The sequence below is a fragment of the Pelmatolapia mariae genome, linkage group LG16_19, assembly GCF_036321145.2.
Source record: "Pelmatolapia mariae isolate MD_Pm_ZW linkage group LG16_19, Pm_UMD_F_2, whole genome shotgun sequence".
In the NCBI taxonomy this organism is placed as follows: domain Eukaryota; kingdom Metazoa; phylum Chordata; class Actinopteri; order Cichliformes; family Cichlidae; genus Pelmatolapia; species Pelmatolapia mariae.
Genome location: NC_086241.1, coordinates 41,316,644 through 41,327,979, shown reverse-complemented (window position 1 = coordinate 41,327,979; position 11,336 = coordinate 41,316,644). Strand labels below are relative to the sequence as shown.

The 11,336-nt window shown below is 39.6% G+C and overlaps 1 protein-coding gene across 3 annotated transcripts in view; it reads right to left on the bottom strand.

The window, feature by feature from the left end:
- Nucleotides 1-1,356: 1,356 nt before the first annotated feature.
- The window catches only part of clmna (calmin a), a 40,005-nt gene continuing 30,025 nt past the window's right edge, over nt 1,357-11,336 (bottom strand). Inside the window, exons 9-13 of one of the 3 annotated variants that reach the window (XM_063499210.1) lie at nt 9,127-11,307; nt 8,501-8,682; nt 7,689-7,776; nt 7,547-7,599; nt 1,357-5,168 (exon numbers count right to left, since the gene is read on the bottom strand). In XM_063499210.1, the coding sequence (XP_063355280.1) occupies nt 5,051-5,168; nt 7,547-7,599; nt 7,689-7,776; nt 8,501-8,682; nt 9,127-11,307 (2,622 nt within the window). In that variant the 3' untranslated portion in view covers nt 1,357-5,050. The remainder of the gene's footprint in view (nt 5,169-7,546; nt 7,600-7,688; nt 7,777-8,500; nt 8,683-9,126; nt 11,308-11,336) is intronic. The other 2 variants (XM_063499211.1, XM_063499212.1) reach the window with 2 other exon arrangements.

Here is an 11,336-nt window from a genome sequence, read left to right as displayed (position 1 = left end):
CAAACGGTTCTCATGTGTCCGCAGTTTTCCGATGTCGTCACGTAGGAACGCGTTGGGTGCCCGAAAACGTAATATGTTGACGATTTGTCACCTAGTGTAAAATGTTACGCCTCGGGAGTGAGAACGTGTTGAACGTGTTGCCTACCCACATACCAAAGACATGCTAGGTCAAATATGCTAGATTAATTGGTGATTCTAAATTGGCTATGGGTGTGAGGTAGACAAAGTAATTCAAGTATATTGAATAAAGCCCTGTATGAATTTATTTTGAAATGTGACTTGTAGTTTAAAGAGCTTCATAACACCTCGGGTGAGCACAGCTGGTGCCCAGCAGACCTGCAAGTCTAGTCACTGAGCCTGCTATAACAGATTTCTCAGTGTTTGACTTGGGACCAAGTTATGGACTTTTCGAGAATGTTTCCATGCTGTGGCTAGGTCTTGTGTGGCTGAAACTGATTATGAACTTTTAAGTAGTTTCCATGGACAGTGATGTTAAAAGTGTTTTTCGTGTGGCCGAACGGACCCCTTTCAAGACTGAAACTCTGTCCTGTTGAGATAAAATTATTTGAAGTGCCTCAATAATGCTATGTTTTTATTAATAAGTGTTATAAAGTTATATAGTATAGTATTAAGTGGACACAGCCCTGAAAAATAAAGGCATTAGACTATGTGTCCTTGGGGAGTGGAATGCTGTAGACCAGGGGTCGGCAACCCTAGGCACGCGTGCCACAGTTGGCACGCGAAGGGTTAACTGATGGCATGACCATAGCTGGACTGGCCATCGGGCATACTGGGCATTTTTGGTTTTTTTTGTAATGGTGTAAACAATGAAAGGGGCTGGATTGGCCAGATGCTGGCCGGTGTGTAAAAATAACTGTTGTTTGTTGGTGGCATCGCGGAGCTTCCACAGATTCCGTAACATTAGCAAGTGGTGGAGGCCAGCAGGTGGATGAGGAAAGGGGAGGCAGGAGGAGCAGAGACCCGAGGTGGCCGCCGGTCCGAGCGTCAAGTGAACTGAACTTCAGGTAAGAAGTTATGACCTGCAGTCTATCTGGGTCAGATATATGAATGTGCGAGTATGAATGTGTGTGAATGTTAGATCACTTCTGCATTGAAAGAGTGCTTGTATGAATCGGTGAAGCAGGCATGTCGTATAAAGCACTTTGATGCTCCGGGAGAAGAGAACAGTGCTATATAAGAATCAGTCTATTTACCATTCATTATGTCGAAGCAAGACTTGTGTTTATGTATTTTTCAAATGCACAATACTTTAACCAATAGTCATTAAGTAGGTTTGTTCTGATGGCAAAGATGACAGAACAACAGATGTTTGTTATCCTTTTGTCATATTGCTTCATTACAGACATTGTTCAAAAATAACACATAGAAAGATATTTCAGTGTAAAGCATTCTTTTTCAATAGCAGGCTTGGAAAGGCTAAAGCATAGCTTAAACACATAAAACATGTCTTTATCATAAATGTTTTAATAAATCCATTGATCCATGTTATGAGGCATAAAACATTACAAATTCATATTCTGCCTAATATTATACAACATGGAGACAGGGTGATGCTTTACTACACAAGAAATATGTGACTTTATGTCTGTTAAAAACAAGACTCCATTATTGGGCCTGTGGTGAGTTGTGTCATTTCTGTTAGCACTTCCAACACTATCTTTGGCAATTTGTGTTCCTTCTTAAAAAGTGCAAAAGACTCAAAATTCTTCCTTCATAGTGCTGGTATGGAAGCTCAGTATTCCAAAATTTTGACATATATTGTCCTACAATTTTGCAAAGTGCCATCAAAAACGTTCTGAAATCCACATATATATATATATATATATACATATATGTATATATAAACCTAAAAAACCCTTTTTGGTTTAAATTTAGTTCATATATCCTTCAAGGACGCCTTCTCCGTGAACCAGATTTGAAGAACTTCTTGATAACACACTCATTATTTCATAAAATCTTCATCAGGTTTAGATGGCTTTATATTTTGCATTCATTTATCCATAGTATGTATTTTTGTGTACAAATCAAGTCTACTGTACAGTTATGATGAACCACAAAAATATAATAGTGCATTTGTAAGCACATATGCAACAAAATATCAAGGCCACAGTTGAATAAAAACATGAATGTAATATTTTAAGAAATGTGCCATTTTCTGATTAAAGATGCTATTAATAGCAATAGTCATAATTGTCTAATATACAATGAAGTTTGGATTTAAAGAACAAAGCTGCATCTCTACATGGGAAAATGTGAAAAGAAAAAGCCTTTTGAGAGAAAATATGCCTTGATTTTACCAACACACTTTCATTTTTATAATTATTTATAATTTGTCAAATTACAAGTTCATTTTCATCACACAATGGCATTTCAATAGAGAAGAATTCATTAGAAAAAAATTTAATTACAACTAAAAATTAAAATGAAAACTTAACTGTAAATATTAGCAACTCAAAACCTTCAATGTTTATTAAGGTCATCACATCTATGATGCAAAACAGCATAATGCTGTTATGGAGCTTGACACCTGAATAAAGGTTTCTAATAATATGTGACAAGGTCTATATAGCAGTGGTGGACAAAAGGTCACATTAACGTAGCAGGATCTGCTTCAAGTGACATTTTTCTCACACAGTGAGTGCATGGGTTCATGTGGACATCTCCATGCCTGTCAAGATTTTCTGATTGCATGGACTCATCTGTGGAGATGTACATTACAATGCACCAACTGTGGATGTGGCCGGCAGGACAGGTTACAACAACACAATTAATGTATGGGATGATGTGTTTTAATGTAACAATTTAATGATTTTTAAATAGTATCTAATGTTTTGATACATTAGACATGTGAAATGCATAATGCCTTAAAAACAAATGTCTGATAAATGTATTTAAAAATGCATTGTAGCATACACCTACATAGATGTTGTTACAGTTTTACTTGCACAACTGCAGCTTTCTTCTTAAGCTTTTATAAATAGGACTTATTTGTACAAAACAAAACAGCCTTTATTTTTCTATTAAAACTTTTAATCTATAACCCTTTTTTGTGAAAGTTAATACATTTATTTTAATATTAAGACTAATATGAGTGCACTGAAATTTCAAGAATAAAGTTGCAGGATCTTTTGCAGTCATGTAAAACTCAAAGATACTATGTGTTTTTGAAATGTAGCTTTTTTTGGTTCCAGTGCAAAATGTGTTTAAAAACAGAAAGCAATGATTTGCAAATCTCATAAACCCATATTTTATTCACAATTTAAAAAAAAACCTGAAAATATACTAAAGGTTTAAACTAGGAAATATTTTAAGAAAAATATTAGCTCATCTTGAAATTGATGGCAGTTTGTATGAACACTATGAGCTTCTGGGAAGCAGGCTTAGCTAAAACTCTGAGTTGATAATAAAGTTTCCCTCATCTCAGGGTTAACAAAAGTCTTTGACCCTGGGCAATAATCCTGTCAGGCTGTCAGCCAATTTCCTGAAAACATTTACTGTGTTTTGCACACTGGAAATATTGTCAGCTGTCACACTGACGAAAAACGTGTGTCACATTTGGATCTTGGAGCTGATGTAAATATTTGTGTGAACACTAGGTGGGGCTGAGATGACTTTAAGTGTCATGGTTCCTGGAGTCAGTGTTTTCAGTTTGTTGTTCTTTTTCCTCCGTTAATTTCTTTTTTTAAATCTATATTTTCAGTGTTCTTGTAATTATGTTTGGATTATGTCCTGAAGTTTCTGGGTTTTTGTTTATAATTTAATAAACAAGCTTCAATTAATGTCTATCTTTTATTATCATTCTGGTTTTGGTGATTCGGTTTATACTTATTCTTCTTAGCCTTCCCCGTTCCCTCAGTGTAGGTGTTTTCATGACTCCCTGTCTTATTTTGCCAGTCAGTCGTCTCAGTTTTCTTCAGTTCATGTTTTGTTGTCCATGCTCCCACGCTCTGTGTTTTCTCTTCTGAGCCCAGCTTTGTCTCCTTGACATCCTTTTGAGTTTATCCTTTTGTCTCCAGGGTCCTGCATATCAGGTCCAAGTCCTGCCTGCCGCACAGCATATCACGACATTGACACTCAAACTGAACTCCATATATTTTAGAGTTGTTCTTAAACATGGACTATCTGCAGGTTCTGAACATTTACATTGTGTGCACAGACTGAGATTAAGTCATTATTATTATGAATTATGTCAAACAACATTTTGGTATCTGAATTTCAGAGTCTGAGCCTTGACACAGTTTACACTGAAAAGCAGCTGAATTAGTGTCGAGTCAACCCGGAACCTTAATCGCTGAGATGATAGGCTCTGCAACAGATCAGCAAACCATGTCAGAGTCCACTTATCCAAAACAGATCATGGATTTACACCTACATTTTGTTGTTCTTAGGTTAGAAGTGAATAATTAAATTTAGATATCAAATCAAATTAGGATTCCAGCTTCATCTAAAAATCAGATGGGTGCATGATGACAGCAGGCGTCATAAAAACTATACCGCCAGTGCTACCCCAGAATCTTCTAGCAGATGTACTAATGATGTATTAATTTAAAAACTGAGTGCTGATAACAAGCTCCTCTTCATTCCAAGAAGAATTTCAAATTTTGGTTTGTCTGATTACAGAATTCTGTTTAGGTTTTTCTTACATTTTACACAGTGTCCCAACCTTTTCAGAATCTGGTTTGTTTATTTTAAACCAGTAAACTTTTTATCTTTAAATTTTTAACTTTATTTTCATAAAAGTGTGATCTTTTTCTAAAAAGACTGCAATGTTTTTCCTCCCCAAGTGACCTTTACACTCTCACATAAACTGCTTAAGCCACACTAGAAGCTAAAAACCAAAACACAGAAAACAAGCTCTTGTAGTTTGAAATTATACATGTTTTAAATATCTTCACTTAATGTAGATTCATTAAAAGGTGGCAGTTGGCTGTGTGAGCATGTGCATGTTAAAAAACCTAAAGTTTTTTATTTTTCCTCATAGCTCAGAGAAGCTGTGCTTGTGCGCGTGTGTGTGCGTGTGTGTGTGCATTCAGCGGTTCAGCAGCATGTTGGGCAGTGTCTTCAGGTCAATCTGAGGCAACACCCAGAAACAGTAGAGCAGTAACCATAGCAGCAGCAGCACACGTAGCTCCCAGTTCTCCCTCCACCTACACACACAGAGACAAGTGTAACTTTACTTTCTCTTTGCACAGTGTTTGAGCTCATTTGATTTAATTGGTGGTTGAGCTGCACTCTTCGGCTAGTTCACACACTTGTGCTCTTCATAACATTTTCAGTATTGCAGCACATTCTCGCTATATGAACTCAAGCAGCTGTTTTCATTGCAGACAATTTAACATAGAAGAAACCCACATTTGAGGCAAAGCTATGATGCTGAACCAGACTGCACACTACAACCGTGCTGGAATTAGCTCACACAGATGGAACGGAAATTTGAATGTGCTTTTCTGTCTGTTACAACAAAATGTCTGCTGTGTTACAAAAGTCGTGTCCAGTAACAAATCACATTTTTCTGACAGCAACAGATTTCAACATTTACCATGTTGTCATTTTTTGTAATATGTACTACAAAAACAAGTTGCATGGACCAGCTACGTTGTGATTTCATTCAAAGGAAGTCTGTGTAGTCTTCACAGGTACATCCAAATGTAGGTTCTCCTGCTAATCTGTAAGCTGCAGAGAAATGAAGACGTCAATCCTTCCTGTGCCACGTATAAATCTAACTCGAGTGCTGTTTGCTCACAAAAACATAATTTGAAGGTACTTCAAATCAGCAGCTACTGTTATAAACTTGGCAACACGGTAAACCTACATCACAGTTAAAGGCTCGAGTGTTACAAACAACTGCAGTCAGGTCCATAAATATTGGGACATCGACACAATTCTAACATTTTTGGCTCCATACACCACCACAATGGATTCCAAATGAAACGAACAATATGTGCTTTAACTGAAGACTGTCAGCTTTTATTTGAGGGTATTGACATTTGCAAATGTGCCTCCCACTTCTCAAGGGACCAAAAGTAATGGGACAATTAGCTTCTCAGCTGTTACATGGCCAGGTGTGTGTTATTCCCTCATTACCCCAATTACAATGAGCAGATAAAAGGTCCAGAGTTGATTTCAACAAAACAAACCCATCAGAGAGATAGCAAAAACATCAGGCGTGGCCAAAACTACTGTTTAGAACATTCTCAAAAAGAAGGAACGCACCGGTGAACTCAGCAACACCAAAAGACCTGGAAGACCACGGAAAACAACTGTGGTGGATGATCAAAGAATCCTTTCCCTGGTGAAGAAAACACCCTTCACAACAGTTGGCCAGATCAAGAACACTCTCCAGGAGGTAGGTGTATGTGCGTCAGAGTCAACAATCAAGAGAAGACTCCACCAGTGTGAATACAGAGGGTTCACCACAAGATGTAAACCACTGGTGAGCCCCCAAAACAGGAAGGCCAGATTAGAGTTTGTCAAATGACATCTAAAAAAGCCTTCACAGTTCTGGAACAACATCCTATGGACAGATGAGACCAAGATCAACTTGTACCAGAGTGATGGGAAGAAAAGAGAATGGAGACGGAAAGGAACTGCTCATGATCCTAAGCATACCACCTCATCAGTGAAGCATTGTGGTGGAAGTGTCATGGCTTGGGCATGTATGGCTGCCAGTGGAACTGGTTCTCTTGTATTTATTGATGATGTGACTGCTGACAAAAGCAGCACAATGAATTCAGAAATGTTTCGGGCAATATTTTCTGCTCATATTGAGACAAATGCTTCAAAACTTTTTCCTTCCCACTGTTGCCAAAGTGCTTGCTCACAGGGTGTCATATGATTGTTGGATTTTTCTCTGTACCTATGAAGCGCCTTGAGGCGACTTTTGTTGTGATTTGGCGCTATATAAATAAAATTGAATTGAATTGAATTGAAAAACTCATTGGACGGTGCTTCACATTGCAGATGGACAACGACCCAAAGCATACTGCAAAAGCAACCAAAGAGTTTTTGAAAGGAAAGAAGTGGACTGTTTTGCAATGGCCAAGTCAATCACCTGACCTGAATCCGATTGAGCATGCATTTCATTTGCTAAAGACAAAACTGAAGGGAAAATGCCCCAAGAACAAGCAGGAACTGAAGACGGTTGCAGTAGAGGCCTGGCAGAGCATCAGCAGGGATGAAACCCAGCGTCTGGTGATGTCTATGTGTTCCAGACTTCAGGCTGTGACTGACTGCAACCAAGTATTAAAAAATTAAAGTTTGATTTATGGTTCTTATTCTATCCCATTACTTTTGGTCCCTCAAGAAGTGGGAGGCACATATGCAAACTGTTGTAATTCCTACACCGTTCACCTGTTTTGGATGTAAATACCCTCAAATAAAAGCTGACAGTCTGCAGTTAAAGCACATCTTGTTCGTTTCATTTGGAATCCATTGTGGTGGTGTATGGAGCCAAAAACGTTAGAATTGTGTCGATGTCCCAATATTTATGGACCTGACTGTAAATCAGGGAAGGAAATGCTCTTACCAAAAATCAAAGTCATCACGGTCAGCTTTTGTAGTTACAGCTCTCCGACTGTCCTGTGAAAATGCCAGTCGCACACTCTCAATATACAGTGGTACTCATTGTTTTAACATCACTGTGGGAGGGAAAAGAGCATCAAACTCACCACTGACTCTGGGCAATGAGCCCCCTTTCTGTGACGGAGAACTGGTGGGATATGGGTTTCACCTTGTCTGCTGGAACCTGCACTGCTCCTGACGAAACAAAAATCTATCACTTTCATTCTCAACAGAAGACAGTAAAGCCAGGAAATAACAAAAACAATTACTTTTTCAAGCCTCCGGATTCACAGAATATGTACTGGCATGAAAGCAACACTAAGCTGCTCCAACATTCTGGCTCAAGAAACTTCAGGTTTACAGTGAAAACACTATAACAAAACAAAGAACCAGACAGAATCAAGCTCTGTTATAATACTTAAGGGTCAGGCAGAACTGAAGAATATGAAAAAAGGCTTTAAACATTTAAAAAGATCCTTTATTTTTTTCCTTTATTTTCTGCTATGTATTTTTTAAAAGTGAGATTGGTCCAGCTGTGGCTGTAGCTCAGGAGGTAGAGCAGGTCACCTGCTAATAGGGAAAGCTGGTGGTTCAATCCCTGGCACCCCATAGTCTGCAGGCCAAATATCCTTGGGCAAGATACTAACCCTAACACATTCATACTCTGATAAATGTGTGTGAATGTTAGCTAGAAAGCACAGAAGAAAGTGTTTCACTTTAATGTCTTTAATTCTCAAGTCACAGTCTTGTCTGTCTCATACTGCCTTCCTTTAATTTCCTTCAGCCTCCACTTTTCAGGACATTTATAGAAATGTCTAACTGAAAGGCTGGGTCAGAAGAATCCCATCATTTGCCACAACATTGCTTTCCCCCTGGGTAAAGTGTGCTTCTCAGTGTACACTAAGAATAGAAAGCCTACCTCACAGGCTCTGTGTTTTCCCTGGCAGAGACTGGCTTCTGTTGCTCAGCCTCACTGGGATCCCTCCTGTCTGCTAGAACATCAGCATCTCCTAAGGGCTTACATAGCTTCACTCCAGGCAACAAGCAGTGCTGCTGGGATCCAAATACATTCTTTGTCTCTTGGGTGGTCTTTGTGATCACCTAATAGGATAAAAAGAGATATTTTAACAGAATAAAAAGTACAGAAAAAATGTCACACTTTAACATATCATTGCTTCTGTCCTGCTCATTGTGTGAAAATCATCAACTTATACTTAATGTATCAGTAATGTCTCTGAGAAACTTGCCAAACAAGCTGAAGGCAGGGCTAGGTGATAAAATGATAAATATAATTACAGCGAAATAACTTTTCCACTATCGAAATATGAGACATGGTCAATATAAAGTCAGCAGAACTCATTTGTTTCACATTTTGAAGGCTAGAGACAATGACGAGTTGTGTATGTTTGGACTGCTGCAGCGGTACCTTAAGAGCAATAGCAAGAGAAAAGACAAAATGACAACAGAAAATGCTCCTGAAAACTCGCAACGCAACAGTGTTACTGACCTTAAAGCCCCAAGAAAGTGAAATAGGTTCACATTTACCTCATCGTGCTCCTGTATCAAGTCCACTTCCCTGACGTCTTCACCCAGCGGATCGAATTGTTGGCCATCTGGTAAAAAGTCTGAAGGTGGTGCTGGCTGCAGAGCAGAGACACTCAAAACAGAGGGCCAGGTTTGTGCTTCAGTGTCAGGTTGGTCTGTAAACATGAGCTCTTCTTTGTCTGGGTAGAACAGATCCATGGGCTCAACAGGGTCACCAACCAGATCCTCTGTTGGAGAACCTCGATCAAAGTCTGTATAAAACAAAACGTCCATGTTTCTGGACACGGTAGCTGGTTCAGAGCGCAACGTCCCCATCTCATCACTTGGCTCGGTGTTGAATGGATCCAGTGTACTAAGCTGTGTGTTGGCTATGTCGCTGCTACAAAAGGTGTCAGCTAGTTTGCTCTCATGTCCATCAGGTGGATCAGTGGAATTTACAACATGCTCAATATCCACTATATGAGTTTCAGCCTCTGTAGAAAAGTTAGTTTCTCCCTGAGAATCATCAAGAGGAGGCTTGCATTTATCACCATCTTCACTTATTTCAATCTGACCTTGCATGTGTTCATTTGATGATAGATTGTGTTCATTTATATCATTTAAATGCTGATTTTCTGGATCCATTAATTCTCCTGAAGATGTGGCTTTAGCGTTTTCAAACAGACCCTCAGCAATAATTTTATCATCTTTATTGGAGGTAGAGCTTTTTTCACCTGGGTTTGCAGTACTGTTGACACACATGTCGGTCACCTCGCTTACAAACACCAATGGCTGGCTGAGATTTTCATCAGCAGTACCGTGTTCTTCTTGGTTAAAATTTGTATCATCCTGTTCTTCTGGCACGCTGACAATACAGATGGAAGGAATATTCATGCCTATGCTTGGATCCTGGCTTGTTGTTAATACTTCCTCTGTGTTGGTAGAAGAGGTGTTTTCTAAAGCTTTAGTAATTTGTACAGAATTATTTGTGTCCTGAGAGTCTGGGCTGTCTTTTAAAAGTCCTTCACTTGCTTCATCTTGTGTTTGTACAAGTACTTCATTCCTGCCCTTTAACATTTCTGGTTCTTTTTTGTTCTCTAAAGAACCACAGCAGTCTGTTTTATGGCATTCAGTTTCCACTTCAACCTCCTCAGAGACATTTATGTCTTGCAGAAATTCACTTTGACTGTTAGTTTCTCCTTTGTGGTTCTGTGCATTCACAGATTTCTTTACACATTTCTCATCTCTGTGAGTACCGTCTTCTATAATATTATCTTTCACAGATTCTTCACAATAGTCCCTGGATGGCCGTTCAGTGTTGGAGCTCAGTATTTGAGGTTCAAGGATATCTTCAGCACCAAAGTCGCTCACTTCAGCTGAAGATTCTTGCTCCTTCTCTTTTAGGGATTCAGACTCTAGCTGTGTTATAACCTCAGTATTGATCTGCTCAGGTACCTGCTCCGTTTCCAAGTCCTTGTTTCTTTCAAGTTTTGAATCTTCCACTTCAGCTACTCGCACTTCCCTTTTCTTAGCATGCCCCTGGAATCTGTCCTGCATGCTCTCCAGTGAGCCCAAAGAGTAAATCCCTTCATCAACACAACACTCACTCAGTGACTGCTCATCAGCGGCTCTTTCTTCTATGGATGGGATAAATCCTTCATCAATAGCAGTTACTTCCACAGGAGTCGCACGGTACACATCCCAAGCTGTTCCAATATCACACAAGCAAATTTGGCTCTCACCATCCTTCTCCCCTGCCACGGCAAGCTCACTCTCCACCCAAGAGTCCGGTGAGCTGATTGCAGAGTCATCCATTACTGACTCTGTGTTTACAGACTCGGGTACTGATGAGCCGGTGGGCGAGTGAGTATAAGACAGCTGTGGGTCATCATTGTTGGTTAAGATTTCTTCCACCGGTTTTATGGGGTCGTCTGTGTGGGGCGAATCTGTCAAAATGTCATCACTGGACCACGATCGAGTTGCCGTAACCCTGAAGGAAGGTGGCATCATGCTTCTGTCTTCTGATACAGAGGAAATTAAGATTTTGGGTGGGGGTTGGGCACAGTCCTTCTGAAACATATAGGACCTCTCCCTTACTCTGCTTCGGTGAGTATCTTTACTCATGTGGTCAGAGTCACTGTCGCGGAAGTTGAGTCGGCCCATAGAGACACTTCGTTCAATTAGCTGGCAGGTCTCCTCTGGCTGAGACGGGAACAGAGAAATATCAGTTT